Source organism: Trichoplax adhaerens, genomic scaffold (genome assembly GCF_000150275.1).
Source record: "Trichoplax adhaerens TRIADscaffold_3 genomic scaffold, whole genome shotgun sequence".
Taxonomy (NCBI): Eukaryota; Metazoa; Placozoa; class Uniplacotomia; order Trichoplacea; family Trichoplacidae; genus Trichoplax; species Trichoplax adhaerens.
In genome coordinates, this window is record NW_002060945.1 from 2,985,313 (window position 1) to 3,004,237 (window position 18,925).

Below are 18,925 nucleotides of genomic sequence, written 5' to 3' on the forward strand. Positions count from 1 at the left end.
CTGCATTCGTTTATTTATTTTACGTAGCGATCGACTCTCCTGGTGTTGATAATAATCGATCAATAATGCCTACGTATAATTTTATAACAGTTGTATTTTATTTTCAGGTGGAATTAAAGGGATTGCAGTCTTTTAATTATAGTAGAATCGACCATCTCGAAAATTATAGTAATAAATTGACGCCATCCTACATGTAAAACTGATCCCTTTTCTCCCTGTTTGCGTATGCTGATACAATAACAAGACATATGCATCCTTTTCTCTTACTGTAAACAAACGCAAGATTAGCATTAACTTGACTTGACATAGAGGTAAAAATTAGACAAATTGCAACAGATTGGATTGTGTATTCCTAGTCTGCAATGAGAATAAAAGCTATGCATTGATTCTTGGAACTCAATGATAACCGGATGGCACGATTGTTTATCAAGCAGTAATATGCCAGTTAGAAACAATAGGCAATAGCAAGGTGTTTTACCCTGAAGGATAAAAACATTATTCTACTAGTATGTTATATTATCCAGTCCACTCATGATTTCTCACTCAATTCACTGGGAGGGAAATCTAGACTTCTTCGAAAGTAGATTGTCAATGGCAGATTATCAAAAATCACAGGGAAGACGATCAGATCGACCGGTTTAATACGCTAGCAGGTATTCCAGTACTTCATCTTTCGGAGAGGGGGGGGGGGGCACTTGCTGAATTGCCAATGGTTTGCTGTATTGATAGTAAGCCAATGCCTCTTTCTTTTAACAAATTGTTGGTGGTCTGTGATCGGATAGGATGCTTAGTATTGAATCTGTACAATTTGATAGCAATAATAAATAGTAAAATGCTGTCTTGGGGGGGGGGGGGGGGCTCTTATTCTGCTGCTTTGATGGGTTGGCATTCCCCTCGAGATTACCACGTAAGGTAAGTGCAGAGCCAGAACTGTTATCACAGTAACTAGCGGACCTGTAAAAATTCCACGAAAAATAGTGCGATTGAAGTTGGTCAACTCAATCATAGCAGTACTCTGGTAGGCTGTCCTCAGTAGGCCAAGCCATATCAACATCGATATCTTAAATACTTAAAAATGGCATCAAATTTGAGTTCTAAATTGTAAGAGTGATGCATCATCGTTTCTTAAAGCAACTTACGCTGAGAGTTTGAAGATATCCATATTGATATGGCTGGGCCTAAAGGGACCGCTGACCTACAGTATTTTGATGTACTGTACAGCTTTTAGAAATACTGCACTGTACTGTACAGTATAGCCATCTGACTGCTGAGTGTACAGTACAGTGCACTGTGTGACCGATTATAGTACTGTACACAGTACAGTACGGTACAATGTGTTGTTGTCTTGACGATTGAGCTCTGCATTTGGACTCCTTGCTACAGGTTACCAAGCTTCGCCTAGTGCTAGAGGAAAAGCTAAATGCTCTAACTTTGCACTCATTATTACAGTACAAGTACAATCTCTATCGTTATATTGTATATAAGACAGTATTGAACTAGAGCTCATTGAGAACTCTTACAAAGTACAGGCTGTACTACCAGGTAGAACTAAATTTTTACTTTTGCTACTTCTTGTTATTGGCATAACCAAACATGGACCGTTTAATTACACTTGCTACCTGCAATTTGGATCAATGGGCAATGGATTTTGAAGGAAATTTGAATAGAATTCGCCAAAGCAGGCAATAGAGACTTGTCCTATACTTCGGAGTACCGTAAATAATCGTTCTAATGCTCAATCAATAGAAGTTGATTGAGTTTCTTATCACATACATTATTCTTATTCCACAATAGAATTGCTAACTTAATTGTGCATCGTAGTAGCTGCAATATTTTGAGCGATAATGAATCATAGTCTTTATGATATATAAACTATATTGTAATATGACCATGAAACGAACCATTCTTCTTATCCAATTCTCCGATCTTAGGTATCAAGATAGCGAAAGAAGCCGGTGCTAAATATCGTCTTGGACCCGAATTAGAAATTTGGTAATGATGAAATATCTACTAAATCACATTCATTGTATGATTATCACAATCTTTGTGTTATTCTGTACTTGTATCAATGACGTACCTGTTTATTAATTGCCAAAAAAATAAATCTTTGTCAAACTATAGTGGATATGGTTGTGGAGATCATTTTTACGAAAGTGATACATTTACCCATTCTTGGCAAGTCCTAGCAGAGCTATTGAAATGTCCAGAAACGAAAGATATGCTATGCGATGTTGGCATGTAAGTGTGTTATTAGTTATTCTACCCCAAGAATGCCTTCAATCCAAGAGATCACTTACTGAATCGTGTAAATGAAGGAAAAGTAGCACTATTATAGAATAGATAAATTTATACCCCTTCCTAGTATCATATTATGATAGCACAATGGCAAACATAATTAATCTTCACGCTTATATAAAATGAATCAATCTTACATTTTTAGGCCGGTCATGCACAAGAACACTGCATACAACTGCCGAATATTTTTTCTTAACGGGTACTAATTTAATACTTGCGTACTTTTATCCTACTTATTGTTTCTTAATTGAAGTTGAACTGATCGTAACCACCAAGAAAATAGACTACATTAGCCCTAGATTCATACGAATTTAAATTGAAATAAAAGTATTATCTTTAATTGTTAACAGTACATTACATTCCCCTAAGGCTGACCATTTTTGTAACACTATCTAGTAAAATACTCTTAATACGGCCTAAGAAAGCTATGGCAGATGATGGTGTATATCGTGAAGGAAGATGGTTTGCTTCTTGGATTAAGGAAAAGTTAGCCCATTTAGCTTTTACAAATTATACTGTGACAAATAGATGTATGATGTCTCTACGCAGACTCAATCCTATCTTTATGTTGATAATTTTGCAGCCAAATGATGATTTTGTATTCATTCTGCTATCTTAACTTAAATTACTCTATAGCTACTAATGTCTAAAGTGGATAATTTTTTCTCAAATCAAAATTTGTGTATTCTGTGTTGTAGAATGGTAGATGACTATAATTTGCCACCCTTTATCTCCAATATTACTGGACAGGTAATACGTTCAAGATTGATTGCCATAAGGAGAATCAATATCTTTAATCCATACAAGTTGTAATTACAATTCTTATCAATAGTCTGACTAAGGATAGATGATTGTTGGCATACTTTTTCCAAAATAGAGCAATGCAACTAAAATTTGTATTATAATAGCAACTTGTTTTAGTAATAGCTCGTGATATCGGAGAGCTTTACTGTAGTTAAGAAATATCATTCTGTCTCTATGTAGACTACCGTTCCAATTGGAGACGCTGTCATCCAGACATCTGATACTTGTCTTGGAAGTGAAATATGTGAAGAATTCTTTACAGCTGATAGGTAAAGCGTGCATTTCCTTGTAATTTTTATTAATACCGGATCGTAGTCTTGACTATAACGTCAATAAAATAATTCTATCTTTATAACTAATAACAGCACCCACGTAAAAATGGCTCTTGATGGTGTGGAGATTATTACTAACGGTAGTGGTAGTCATCATGCATTAAGGAAAGCAAAGCGTAGATTTGATCTAATGCGTGCCGCAACAGCAAAGGTTAATAATAGCTTATGATATGTTTTTACCATGTCTTAACCTAGGAATTAAATAAATTATTCAATTTTTATATAAAAGTAATAAATATTCGAAATTAAATCAGTCTTATCAAGCAAATATTATTTGGATTATGCACCTCGTAAAAGTACTGGCTAAACAACTTGGTTGTGGCTTTCTTTATTTCATAGACTAGCATTAGATGTGACAACATTTATTAGATGTCCTTTACTTTATATTTTCTACCGATAATTAATTCATCATGTTAATATATCGATAAAATCTCTCTAGCTCTTTTCATCTACGCTCTTATACTTGTAAATACTGTTTTGGATGATGGATATACGGCCACTATTCAATTTAGTATAAATTCTTTTATATTCTATTTGATGCCATTGAACTGATAAAGTGAAAATTTACTTTCTATACGTGTAGACCGGTGGTATTTACTTATTTGCAAACCAACGTGGCTGTGATGGTGATCGTATGTACTACGATGGAAACTGTATCATAGCGCGAAATGGTGATATCATGAATTACGGGTCCAAATTTTCATTAGAAGAAGTGGTACAACACAACGTTATTATTTACTTTGGGAATATACTGAACAACTAAACTATATTATGATACCTTTTTTGATAGGAGGTCATAACTGCAACTTTAGATCTGGAAGATGTTCGGACTTATCGCAATGCTATGACTAGTGTAAGATTACACTCGTCAGCCGCTACTAGTTACCCTAGAATCAGAGTTGATTTTAAGCTAACACACGATACAATCGATGTCATGTTAACAAACCCTGCAACTGTCGATTATGCAACACCTGAGGAAGAAATTTGTTATGGCCCTGCATGCTGGATGTGGGATTATTTACGACGAAGTGGACAGCATGGATTTTTTTTACCTCTTAGTGGAGGAATAGATAGTTCCGCAACAGCCTGTATCGTATCTTCAATGTCTCATTTAGTATGTAATGCTTGTATTAATGGCAATCAACAAGTTATTACAGATGCTCGACGAATCGTAGGTGATGATTCGTATATCCCAACTGAACCCAAAGAATTTACCAATCGAATATTTACTACATGTTATTTGGGAACAGTAAACTCATCAACACACACTAGAGAAAGGGCAAAAAATCTTGCCGGTCAACTAGGCAGCTATCATCTTAGTATTGTTATCGATACTGCAATTACTGCAATCATTTCTATTTTTACTAGTGTAACAGGAAAAACTCCAAAATTTCGTGCAAATGGTGGATCATTCTGTGAAAATCTTGCTTTGCAAAATATACAAGCTCGTATTCGAATGGTTCTGTCATACCTATTTGCACAACTTATTTTATGGTCTCGAGGATTGCCTGGCAGTTTACTGGTGTTAGGATCGGCAAACGTCGATGAAGCTTTATGCGGCTATATGACGAAATACGACTGTTCTAGCGCCGACATTAACCCTATCGGAGGAATTAGTAAAACCGATTTGAGATCTTTCATAAAATTCTTTCGAAGTAAGTACGATATACCTGCTTTGGATAGTATTTATGAAGCCCCACCTACAGCCGAATTAGAACCATTAAGTGAAGGCGAAATTAGCCAAACTGATGAAGTATGTAGCGTGAACCTCTCTATAGTATTATGATACTAAGCTCATATACCCGTAACGTGCCTTTAGTTTTCATCCCAGTAATTATTCAAATTAAACTTGTAGGAAGATATGGGAATGACCTATGAAGAGTTATCGTTTTATGGAAGGCTTCGAAAAGTTAATTTTTGCGGGCCATACAGCATGTTTTGCAAATTAGTCAGCTCATGGAAAAATAAATATACTATAACTAAGGTATTATAAGCAATTCTAGGTTTACTACAATTGTTATCATGTTATTAACATATCTACGAATATATTTATCTCTTTAGATTGCAGACAATGTAAAGCACTTCTTCCGCAGGTACTCAATCAATAGACATAAAATGACAACTCTAACTCCTGCCTGTCACCTTGAAAATTATAGCCCGGACGATAATCGATTCGATCTTAGACAGTTTCTTTACAACATTAATTGGACTTGGCAATTTCGTGCCATCGATAATGAGGTCCGCACTTGATATAATATTGTAATATTCCGTTGTAAAAGATCTTTAGTTAAAACGAACAGTCGATTGTATATAATTTATCTCTGTATTGATTATTGATCCGGCTATTCTTTATAATTAGAATATACTTTAATTTTTGAGATCGTTCTAAATGACTCTTCAATTTTTCTTAATAGATCGATCAACTGAATAAGAAGACCAGTTGAAAACTATGGTGTCATTGAAATATTGGCATACTTTTATGCTAATTTAGGGATGCTTACGATGTTAGTATACTTGTGTAAATGAATGCATTTCATCATAATATGTTAAAAAAATTTTATAGCATATCGCATTGTTTTTAAATTATTACCACTTTTATTATTAACAATTTAATTAAGTTCGAGAAAATAGCAAATGTAATAATTATCGCTATAATAAAGGTATAACTACTACACTATTTACAATGGTGCTTTAGTAGCGCACATACCGGGAAACTTTCCAAGCCATTTTACTGATAAAGTTATATTGTATTTAAATCTTTAACATACAAGTATCAACGTTACAGTACATTTACATTTGATTACTATAAATTAAGCACAAAAAAATTGGGGGTTGCGTAACCAGATAAGCTCTGTTTGTGTACCATATTACCAGTTTTGAATTTTATGTGGTAACTGTTGATTCATATATTCCGTAACTGGGGTACTGAAAGCTGCGTTTTTACGAAATGTTGCATTTGTGCCAGTGGATTGCGATTCACCCTATATAGAATTTGAATCATTAATCATTGCTTTATTCGCTTTGACTTAGCCTACTCTACAACATTTGTTGACGAATAAACATACATGAATAATTCCTCGATTAGTAGTCCAGAATGAAACCGGCTCTTCTCCATACACAGCATGAGGCTAAAAGACATTGATTTTATAACGTTAGCCAAAAACATATTTGGTTATAATGTATTCTGTACTAATTGATTGTTTACCTGGGTTTCTTTTCGCTGAACTGGCACAAAGTCTGCGAGTAGAAATTTTTCATTTGAAAGAAACGGACGCATTAAATTACAGATATTAAACAATAACTACACTGTTTGTACTATGTCTAAAGTAAAATCACGGTAGGAATATAGTAAGTATTACAATTTAAGAAAATAAATTAAAACCTTTATGATAGTGGGCTTTGAATGATGTTGTATAATCAGGGGGTGATGGAGGTCTATTGAAATCTTCATAAACTTCTTTACTGGAAATAAGATTATCATAGTATCTTAGTTGCAAGCCAAAGTATTATCGACAATTAATGCTATCTAAGTATATGATATCGAATCTAAATCTAATATCCTTCAAGATCAACTAAATTGCCAATAATATAAAGGACTAATTTCGATTACCTAAATTTTTCATAAAGCTCTCTCTGTTCGGCCTCTAATTTGCGACCTATAAGGTGATATAAGCGAAAAATGATATAAAATAAACTTTCCATATGGATCTATTAGATAATTGCTTCAAAAATTGGAATATATTTCATACAGGAATCACTTACCGACTTGTCTGGTTTTAGTTATCTTAGGTTCAGCATAAGAGTCCTTAATAGTAGTTTTACATGCAATAGGTTGATCGTGAGTAGTAGTAATTAATCCCTGTCAAGACCGAAAATTAAATTTCACAATTAAAACAGTGTCAAGATATCGTTTTTTACCCAGTAGAAGTTAGTTATTGCAATCGTTTACTAAAATAATCATATGTCATCATTTTTAAAATTAATTCTTAAAAACTGTTAACATAATTATATTGCTTTGAATTAACCAAGCCATCATCGCGTACCTGATGTCCGCTTCGTAAAACCTTCTTCATATCGTTATTGCTATCATAATCGGACACTGCCCTCTTTTTAAGAAGTGGATAAACAATTTCATCATGAAATGCCCAAAATGATTACACGTATAAATGATATATCAACGAACATACAGACATAGGAATCTAACACAGTACAGTAATTACTGTGACTTATATATATTAAAAGTAATACGTATACTATACTTGTAGCAAGCTGATCAGATGTAAAAATTTAATGCAAGACTTAATTGTCTACGATATTCTGTTATGGTAAACTATACTTTCAATTCCCAGGCGTGAGTAGTTTAAGTTTAATGGATTAAAACTATCAAAATTCGATATATATCAATATTAAAGATAATCATTTATCTTTTTTCTTACCTCTTCTACCCAGTTTTTGATTAAGGTTTTCCCCATTTTCGCTTTACCATTCTGCGTACTCGTCTCTTCTGCCATATTGATGCTTTATGGTTGTATGTAAATGGATAGTCTTTAGTAAAGTCGTCAATACTTTCTAAATAGCAAGAGTTTGCTATAGACTTTATTGTATGACTAGAATTCAATTAAAAGTGACAGTCTCTTGGAGTTGTACCAAGTAGTAAGTTGTAGGCAACACCCGATATGTTATAATTGTAGAATTCTATAGTATAATATACGCGTAATTATGAAAGATCAGCTAGATGATTTTTGCGACGATGTCTTAGGATGGGTTGTAAATCGTAGCAGAGTAAGGCAAATATGTCGTTTAGATTTCCAATCAAGTAACTCGAATAGAATAATACGTGAAATATAGTGCACTAGGCAATGATGTTCTCGAAATGGAAATTATGAATTAATTGTTATGTGTATGATCGAAGAGCTCTTGACTCGTCAATAATAAAGTAGTAGAGTGGACTAGAATAGGTATGTATTCGATGAGAGGCAACTTCTCTTGTGAGTGTAGTGACTCGATTTCAATTAGGAATACCCTGCTAGTATATAACTTTCACTACTAGTCCATGTCGGTTCTCCCATCGATTTTACCTTCAACGCCAAAATAATATGATCGTTTCCATAGAAACGTACTTCCCGATGACCTTGCGCACAAAGTCTCGAACAGCTATGACAGCTAGATGCTGTAGCGTATTCGAAAACAATAGTGTACTACTGTACAGTATGTACTGCATACTACGCATTGCGGTAGTGGATCCGTTGCACTCTTACTACCATACATATCATTTCTTCTTGCTCAGAGTTGGAAGCATCGAGTAGGATCGTAGGATAAGTTAGTGGCGACTGTATTATTCGTCATGAAAAAAACACTTCAATCCGATTTCTTCATTAATAAATATAAACATTGATAATCTAGTATGTAGCGCAATTTAATATAAGTGCGTATCGAGTCTCTCTACTACAGTGTATTCAGGATTGCCAAATGTGTTCAATTGAAATTGACTATCTGTTCCGGTTATCATTTGATCGTATCATACAGTATATATCTATAACATACAGTACATGAATACGAATGTTTGCTGGCATGTGAACACTGCGTAGGTACTCGTCGGGAATGTACATGTCGACGTTGAGACATCTTTGATTTTCCCTACATTTTCTGGATTTTATTTTTTTTTGGCTAATATTACGATTCCATCTGACAAAATGCTCATGATGAAATGTATCGTGCACTGTGCAGTTATACTGTACCAGCCAGTCCAATAGAAAATGTATTTACAGTATGCGTCAGGGACTCCTCCCCAGGAATGTCCCTTATGTCCCCTGGAAACTTGAACAAACAATGCGTGACTGATGCGTGACATGTGACATAACTTTGTCACTCACTTAGTGGAACCTACTTGTACCCAAATGTGACCCGTCGTAGGTGCTACATCTGCGCAGCTTCATCGTCAGTCACTGATTGTACTGGACAAAGCGCAACAAAAATGATTGGACAACACAGTCAATTGTATAAAGATAATAAAGAGTGGAAGTCATCCAAGTGGACGACACACGTACTGCGTCTTCTCGTTCTTTCTATTTATAACTAGGCTACAGTGTTACTGTACTGGACAGTGAAAAAAATAATTTCAGTGAGCAATATTGACGGTCTACGCCATTGAAATTTTCTGCCATTAGATTTTCATTTTGAATTCTTTTACCACTTTATTGACTACACTCAATTCCAATTCTACCTCTACTCTACAACGTGTATAAAACTAGTGTGTCCAGCATTGAAAAAAGTGGATCCAGAAGAAGACCGTTGAGCAAGATTGCATTCTATTTTGAGGCTAGTTTCTGAACATTTTCAATGTAGTCAAGCCTATGGTACAAAGACTGGTGTAGTAGCTGTCACAATCCAAAGGAACGTATACTATTTCTATCTTGGGATAGAAATTAAATAATTTCTTTCTCATCGATTTAAAGTTCATAGAGTGGCAGAAAAATGAAACTGTTCCATTTAATAAATGTCTATATAATTTGGGCAATGATCACCCAGTCATCAATGAGCAATCAAATACTGGTACATCACAACAGCCCAAATTCTACCTTATCCTCCTTGCTTATAGAATTGCCAAAACATCGACCAGAAGCGGTATGTTAGTATACAATTGAAGACCGTAATTCTCTTTCATCTTGATTTTATTATTTTTAAAGAAAAAAAAATTATGAATCATTCATGGTAAATAATAATATAGTTCACTTTATCAACTAGATCATGCTCGACCAGTCTATTATCTTACAATAAATAAAGTCAATAACTAATGTGATACTAAATTAATCGTATCAAGTGATATTGATATGCATTTTATCAGTCTATTTCATATTAGCATCTTCTTCTTTCTCAAGGTCGATTCCTATGTATGTACCTCAAAAAGGGTCTCTGACTATACCGGCTATATAGGTACTGTGCTGTTGGTTGAATTAATTAATTATATACGCCTCAGATTGCTAGCTAATAAACCATTTGATACGACCGATTCCACAGTCTGAGAGTCAATTCTATAGAATTAGTAACAGTGATGGCCCTAAATATTTTATCCGAGCTTTATTGGCTGCTTTATCGAATGTATTCTTACACGAAGGATTCAAAACTAGAGCACTATACAGTTCTAACATGAAATATATACTGGTCACACATTTTCGATAACATTAGCTATATCATTAGCCCCTTGGTTTTACACCCTAGGTCAATTGAATTAATGCCATTACCATTAGTCTACTGTACAGTACAGCGAGTATGGTATTAGTTTCGATATCTTTTACATTTAGCTCGGAAAGTATATGATATAAGTGTATCATGCACTGTAGTTACCAGTTTTCTCACTAGGAAAAGAGAAATGTTGCTAAACAGAACTAGTAATTCTCGATCAGCAGTGGTAGGCTAGCGATGAAATCCAGATCTGTCATGTTAGGTGCTATATCCAAACTGGAAGGATTCAGCAATTTTCTCGCTAAAATGAATCCTCAATTTCTTACTTTAATCATTGCCTTCTACTTCCATTTCATAGTGGGTTTTAATCCTAATGAAGACGCAAGAAAAAATGCCCATCATGTGCTCATAATGGGCTGTTCAGGAATGGATACTAAGCTTACTTACACGTAAGGATTATTGATAAATAGGATGCAAAGCAGCGCTAACCTACGAGTATTACATGTACTGTACTGTATGTAGATCGAAATTTATTGAATAGAAAAAGTACGATACAAGAAAGAATTCACGGAACTATATATTTACATTTAACCTTTTCCTTTCTGTTTTATGTTATCCTAGCATATCGTATTCATGCTGATCTGTTTAATTTTAAAATAATTAATACATTTATGAAATTTTCGATAGTAAAATTTTAATTCCATTGCGTAAATCGTACTACTATTAAATGTAGTTAACGTTGATGTTCACTTGCATCTAGTGACTAAGGAAAAATCTCAATATATCTAGATATATGTGTAGGAATATCAATTGCCTTTCGATTCATTCATTCACTTCGTGAACTAAACTTAAATATCCTTTCAGTCTATTTTATATACAGTATTTCTATTCCAACGATTTCGAAGCATTTGTTACATCCATCGTTGTACCAGTGCTACGTTATGCTATCCATTCTACTTTACTATTTATTGACTTTATTATAATCGCTAATGTCACCCATTAATAGCAGCTTGGATATTGAAGGGTTTTTTGATTAGCAACAAGAAAAGCAATAAGCGGTATCGAAGGGAAATACATTAATCGTATATATCTTTTTCCTCTTCTGATCTTACTTAGAAAATGTATGATGAACACACATTGTACAGGTAGATCAATTATTGTCTATGCTTGGGCTAAAAGTGCACCTGCCTTGAAACTACCTAAAGGTAAATATTATTAGCAATCTACGACTACTATTTAGAGTAGGGATTTTGTTACAGTAGGCATATACTGTATTCTAATTCGTGTATTTTATTTATATTACAATTTTTATTTCCAAACTTTTGAATACCGTCAGCAAATTTAGTATTACGTTAATTATTCGGTATATTTTTGTATTATCTACACTCACATTGTAACTGCAGTTTATATTAGTATAAACTAAAGCTAGTTATCTTTAAACCGGAACTTTATAATGATAATATCACCATAATTATCTGCTATACTTCGTTGAACTACGCACTGTTAGATAAGTGTTCATTACATTATTTTATTTACTTCAATACCTTATTTAAGTACGCATTATTATCTACTTACCAGTATTTCTACAATCATCTAATTTGATATTTAAATTATTAAAGTAGATTACAATATTATAGTTGGACTATAGCACCATTAATTTTTCTCTATCATGATATTTCCTTTTAATGGACATTATGAAAATAATATTTTATGACTTTATTATTAAAATTTTATATATATAAGAAGTATCTCAAGGAGAACATTATGTTCGCTTTCTATTAAGTAGTTCATTTATATTGTTGTAGATGTCGGATTCAAAATTGGACGCGGAACAGACATAAAGTATCTAGTCCTACAAGTCCACTACGGACCTAACATCAAGAGCAAACTAGGATTACGTGAGTATAAATCAGCATTGAATACATCATAAGAATTATTTACTTTTAATGTAGTAATTCTCATTAGTTATTGGTAGATTTCCTTGTAACTCTTTCTGTCATATGGCATAAGTACCATTGTCTCAATAATTATATTAATTATGCAAACGATACTACTGTACATAAACGATAGAATATGATGCAATAAATACTGTACTATTATTATTTTAGCCAATTTCATCGATAGTTCCGGAGTTACACTTCAACTTTCTACGAAAAGGTAATACTAGACTAACTCTGCTACATCTGTGAGAAGGCGTCCATTTAAATTAAATTAAAAAAATTTTGACTTTATGCATACATTATATTCATTTTCAGTCAAAGATATTCAGCTGGGATGTATGATTTTGCATCGAATTACTTCGTTATACGTCCACATTCTACTGGTACCGTAATAAACTAATAATTTCTTTTAGTTCAATTAAAATTCTATGTATTCTAATGTAACAATTCATATTACTTTCTATAAATCAAGCGAAGGATGATTTAGCTTGTCGCTATAATCAACCATATGAACTCCACCCGTTTGCTTTTCGTGTTCATGCACACCAAATAGGTAGTTCTGCGGCTATACTATTATTTGTTTTGATTCATCAGTTTTGAGATTACTTGAGTGCAAATATGATATTCTTATGTTAGGCGTCCTGATTAGTGGCTATATAGTAAGAGATGGAAAATGGATACTGATTGGTGAATCAGATCCACGCAAACCAAATGCATTTTTCCCAATCCAAAAAGAAATTACAATCAAAAAGGATGACCTATTGGTATGACTTCATGTGACAAAATATCAATTTACTTTATTTATCCCAATGCTTACTATAATAATTTTACCCTAACTGCTATATCTGATACCATAGTTTGTTCGCTGCGTATTCAAATCAAACAGAGATAGACCTACCTACTTGGGGTAATAGAGTTTGATCTGTCTAATGCATAATTATGCATTTAAAAGTATTACAACATTCGTATAAACTAATAATTCTTACTTTGTATGCACCATATTAGAAGCCGCCATAGCGACGAAATGTGCAATTATTATATAATGTATTACACTAATCATCGTGAAGCAATTCCTTATCACCAATGTGAAAAACAAGCTAGTACACATTTGTCACTTCTAGCACCAAAAAAAACTGTGACCCAAGACACAAATGGTATAGTAAGTCACAAGGAACAACAATCATATCAAAATCCTTCAGATACGGCTCATCAGCAATCAGACGACGACAACGATTTGGAAGAATTAGATATGGAAAGGAATCAAGTAGACACTCCTTTGGGAAATGCTGAAAGTATTGTACGCGAGGACACGTCGAATTCTGCTTTATCTACTCTAAAATTAGTGCCTAACTGGCCAGCTCAATTCTTCCTAACTGGTGATATTGGAGGTGTGGCGGTCTCGAAAACAGGAAATGTCTTCATTTTCCATCGTGGCGATCGCCATTGGGAAAGAAAGTAAGGCAATGATTGACTTCGTATGCTACAGTTGATTTAAATTCCTTTACTTCTTATCAGCGTTAGGAACAGAATTAAGATATTATTGTGAATACTTAGTACATACTAAAATTGTCAACATTAGGTCAAAATACCCTAAAAATTATATAAAATAAAACTTCTCATACAGTATTGGATTGCATTAAAAAATGCAGTATAAGGAGATGGTGTCTATTAGAAAATATAAATGGATATTAGAATATAAAGATATACGTCATATATATGTATCACATAAGATATTAAAATTGCTCTTTTTGATATATTTACAGTACATTCGATAGCAATTTCAGATTCCAGTTTCGTGGACCGCCTATTGCTACGGATACAATTATGGAATTAGATCCAGATACTGGAGACGTAGTTCGAAAATTTGGAAAGAACCTGTTAGTCAACATTAATAATTATAATTAATAACCGTTATCATGTTGGCTTATTAATTAATCTTTACTGTAAAATATTCATGAAACCTGACTTCACATTGATATTTGTCTCTGTATAATTAATCTTTAATTTAATTCTTTTTAACCTAATAAACGCTACAGCTTCTATTTACCCCATGGTATCGCAGTCGATGATAAAAATAATGTTTGGGTTACCGATTCTGCGCTACATCAGGTAAGTAATTTAATTTTTCTATTATAAATATTTGGAACGCCATCAATTTACTAGGTTGATGAAAAATGTTCTATTCGATGCTATGATAGGTTTATAAATTTAAAGCAAATAGCAAGCGACCGTCAATGGTATTAGGAGTTAAATTTAAACCTGGGAATGATACAAAGCATTTTTGCCAACCTAGTGGTATTGCTGTATCTAAAAAAACTGGAATTATTTACGTAGCAGATGGGTATGTATGTGCCCGTTAAACTATCAGAAAATATTTATTTCTAAATAATTGTAACTGAGTCTGTATGTAAATATTTGCAACTAATTGATCGATTCTTTCAATATTCAACGGCTGAGCAGGTATTGCAATAGTCGAATTGTACGATTTCGCCCAGATGGTAGCTACCTAGATGAATTCACGCCAATTGGTAATTCACTTTACTTTCTTTCTTGTACTAAACACCTATACTTATATCTTTATATTGAAGTAAAACTTTGCTTTTTCTACGTTATATACAGCTTATCACTTTATGAAAAATAGAAAGCAAATTATACACAGCGTAACAATTGACGATGAAAATGATAAACTGTACGTTGTTGACAAACGCAACGATATTATTTTCCATATTGATATGAAACATTTGCACTTTATTCCATTTGGCAAAAATAATCGGCTAAAAGTTGTTTCAGCTAAATTTAATCCGGCATTTGGTAAGTTGTTATACTGTACTATTGAAAAATTTAGTAACCAATTGAAACCTATATTTCATACCTCTTCTGAACTAATTATTAATGTACATGATCCATAGGCGGTGTCTTGTACGCGGTTAGCAAAGAGGGAGATGGAGATAAGCAAATTTCACGTGGCTATACTCTTGATGCTAGTACTGGTAGTGTTATGCAATCATGGCAACCCAATCACGAAGTAAGAAGCAGGCAGCATTTGAAACATGCTACTTATACACTCAGCTAACACATCATTGTCATTTTTATAACTGGAACTTTTTCTAATAGTATTTCGATGATCCCCATGACATCGCTGTCTCACCTGATAATTCAGCGGTCTATGTTGTGGAATTGAAGGGTGGAAGAATACTAAAATTTATGTACAATACCCATAACTCTGTCCACAAGCCAACCATGCATGGTAAATAACTTACTCCGTTTTACTCTTATATAGTTTGTATAGCATCAACTAAATCAAATTTACATATGACTCGCCGCCTACTGTATATTTTAGGGACGACTAAAAAATGCACTCAAACTTGCGTTCAAACGTACAGTCCGGTTTGTGGTAGCAATGGACAAACATACACCAACCAGTGCTTATTAGAGCATTTTGCCTGTATTCAAAATTTAACCATTACAAAAGTTGAAGAGGGTCCGTGCCCAATCCCAACGACACGTAAAGCAACCCCCAAGCCGAAGCCAAAACCTACAACTAGCAAACCGAAACCTAGTAAGAACGATTTACATGCATGAAACAACTTTTTAATTAAATTACTGTATTGCTATAAATAATCTATGCTGTTAATTTTGTTAACAATCCCATAACGTTTTTGCTCTCCCTTTCCTAGCGGAATCATGTAAAGATGATTGCCCAAGAATTTACGACCCTATCTGCGGAAGTAATGGTAAAACATTCGATAATGAATGTTTAATGAAGTATACAATATGCAAAACAGGTCAAATTATTGAATTTCTCATTTTGGCCCTTGCAAGCGTCAAAATACGCAACCGAAGCCAACAGGTAACAGAATAATTGCGATTGATAATAGTCTGACGGTTAAATCGGATATGATTAATCCACGACGGCACAATTAACTGTCATCGAATTGAAAATAATTATGGTTTTTTGATATATGAAAAGAACGAAAATGTGATCCAATGTGTGTGTACGACCCTAAAAATTCGAAACAAGTCTGTGGCAGTGATGGTAAAACATACAACAGTGAATGCAGCCTCCGGTATGAAGCCTGTAATAACAGTAAAGTCCTAACTATCCTTAATCACGGACCTTGTCAAAGCAAATCCAGTTAGTGAGACCTTGTTACCTTAAAATTCATTGTATATATAGTTTTAATAATTTTCTAACAAATGCTAATGCTATTTCTTACAGCAAATAATATAAAATTATCGACTACTGCAAAGGTTCAAACTAGCAAAGTAACAACCCAGCATGACAAAACTGATCATGCTACTATTTCCACAAGCAAACCAGCTGGCTTTTTCAATCTATCGTTTGCTAGTATTGCACTAATGGTATTAGTTTTAGTCGTTGTCGTACCTTTAGCTATTTTTGTTATTGTTACAGTCGTATGTCGCTATCGGGCTAACAAACGACGGTCAAGATATTTAAGTCACGTTACTGGCTATAAAGGTCGAAATTCATCAGCTGGTTGTTTATGTTGCAAGAAAGGATCATACGGCTTTTTCTTAGATGAAAATCAAGGTTCTTATAAGCGAAATTTATACTTTCCTGACGACGATGACGATGATGACGAAATATAATTATAGTTCTTATTCTCATAATTAAATACGTGTAATAGCATTAAGGCAACATATTGTATAGAACTTAAATTTTTACTGTAATGGAGACATACTGGTGATCAAATACCTTAAAGCTTTATCGTCTTTATGCACTATCGGTCTGATTAATTCAGTCGCTTTCGAATTTAGACGATATGCACGGTACTCTTATGTTGAACTTATGTACAAAATGACAACAGTAACCTTAATTGAACCGTGATAGCTATCTTAACTATATCCCAAACAGGTTAAACTTTTTTATGTAGCAAGTACTTAATTATTCGTTTGAGGCTGATTAAATCAATAATACTAATGATATAACCAAAGATAGTCAATTTCCGTTTGTGGTGTAAGAATACCGTCAAGTTGATAGTTATTAATGAGTAATTTCCATTCAGAAGCACACAGAATGTAACAACATTGTATCTAAAGTTGTAGTCACCACGATAAATTATCATTCGTAATTGTATTTTCATTGAAATTGATCTGAAAGTATATTTATCATTCTATATACCTAAATTGAATATTTTACTATTGCTATTGTAAGGCATGATTAATAATACAAAAAATCATAAATTCTTTAAAATTACAACCTAAACTTTCAACTAATTCTATCCTAGAAGTGACCTGAATGTGGTGTGGTTAATTTTAAGATCTTTCAAGTTTTTTTCAAATCATAAATCCTAATAGTCATATAGTACAACTATATTAGCATTTATTTTAGTTCTGGAATTAATCAATGTTTAAGTACATCATAGTTTCGTCCAGTTAATTTTGATCTTTCCGCTACGCTAAAATTCACGAACGTAACTTTGTATCCATTCCCATAAAATCTTTATTCGCATGAGTAGTAACAATTTGCAGCCACTTATTTTAATTGTTAGCTTCATTGGCCGGTCAGAAATTGTTAATTGCCCATTAGAGGATTGGAACTTAACGTTTACTCAGTTTATCGAAGGGCCATTCAAGATCCATAGTTTCTATATACAGTAAAATGTTTCAAACATGAAATCCTGTTATTGTTGCAATCATCCCTTGCGCTTGGCTATTAATATATATACTCGTATACGTACTGCATTGCCTATTCTATGGAAACGATAACTGCATTACTCAATGTTATAGCACTTTGGCAGTTTAATAACTTAATAAATAAAATCATCAAATATTGGTGTAAAAGGTTTGTATAAGATTAGAGCAAATCGTCTATTTTAAAAAAATAACCAAAATATGAAAGTTATCCTCTTACTTGAAAATTCTTTTAGTCGCTGATGAGCTATTTCTCGATTGAGTTCTATATTTGAGCCAACTAAAAAGATAAAAATAGCGAAGAGGATTTATATTATAATATATCTATTAGGGTTACTTTTATTTAATGTATAAACATTATATTGAGAGGTTTCGTAGCGTGTTTTAAAAGTTATTACCATTGCGATAATCAAGCCGATCATGTTTCAATTGTACGTTAAGAATTGAATTAGCGGATCCCGACAACGATTTGGTGCTGTCTATATTAATTTAAAAAATAAGGATATTTCATTACAAATACCCATTTGTAATACTAATTATTAAAAGAATTTTGATGAGAATAGCATCAGCCTGTGACATCTACTTACCGAACAGATTTTGTGATTTATGAATACTTTTTTTTCTATCATTGGTTGGATCTTATCAATATGTTTCAATTTCACGCGTATATTATTATTAGGTAAGAAAATAACTTATAAATACAATTACCTCAAAATG

The 18,925-nt window shown here is 33.3% G+C and overlaps 4 protein-coding genes across 4 annotated transcripts in view; 2 read left to right on the forward strand and 2 right to left on the reverse strand.

The window, feature by feature from the left end:
- Positions 1-832: 832 nt before the first annotated feature.
- Positions 833-5,875, forward strand: TRIADDRAFT_54321 (uncharacterized protein; the record flags this gene model as incomplete). Its single annotated transcript, XM_002110350.1, has 12 exons — positions 833-912; positions 2,122-2,238; positions 2,692-2,781; positions 2,994-3,045; positions 3,280-3,368; positions 3,465-3,582; positions 4,015-4,146; positions 4,222-5,184; positions 5,287-5,415; positions 5,493-5,524; positions 5,588-5,669; positions 5,846-5,875. The coding sequence occupies 12 exons, from the start codon at positions 833-835 to the stop codon at positions 5,873-5,875; spliced, it is 1,914 nt and encodes a 637-aa protein (XP_002110386.1).
- A 423-nt stretch (positions 5,876-6,298) lies between these two features.
- Positions 6,299-7,942, reverse strand: TRIADDRAFT_63742 (expressed hypothetical protein; the record flags this gene model as incomplete). Its single annotated transcript, XM_002110868.1, has 8 exons — positions 6,299-6,412; positions 6,497-6,559; positions 6,637-6,668; positions 6,814-6,893; positions 7,042-7,087; positions 7,194-7,290; positions 7,475-7,537; positions 7,868-7,942. The coding sequence occupies 8 exons, from the start codon at positions 7,940-7,942 to the stop codon at positions 6,299-6,301; spliced, it is 570 nt and encodes a 189-aa protein (XP_002110904.1).
- Positions 7,943-15,901: 7,959 nt separating this feature from the next.
- TRIADDRAFT_7530 (uncharacterized protein) lies at positions 15,902-16,684 on the forward strand (the record flags this gene model as incomplete). The annotated part of the gene is made up of 3 exons (XM_002110351.1): positions 15,902-16,058; positions 16,231-16,338; positions 16,524-16,684. Coding segments are annotated over 3 exons (426 nt in total), but the record flags the coding sequence as incomplete, so codon positions are not given.
- Positions 16,685-18,115: 1,431 nt separating this feature from the next.
- Positions 18,116-18,925, reverse strand: part of TRIADDRAFT_54324 (uncharacterized protein) — a gene marked incomplete at both ends in the record, with an annotated part of 6,192 nt that continues 5,382 nt past the window's right edge. The window contains 3 exons of the mRNA XM_002110869.1: positions 18,116-18,162; positions 18,429-18,488; positions 18,796-18,846. Of these exons, the coding sequence (XP_002110905.1) occupies positions 18,116-18,162; positions 18,429-18,488; positions 18,796-18,846 (158 nt within the window). The remainder of the gene's footprint in view (positions 18,163-18,428; positions 18,489-18,795; positions 18,847-18,925) is intronic.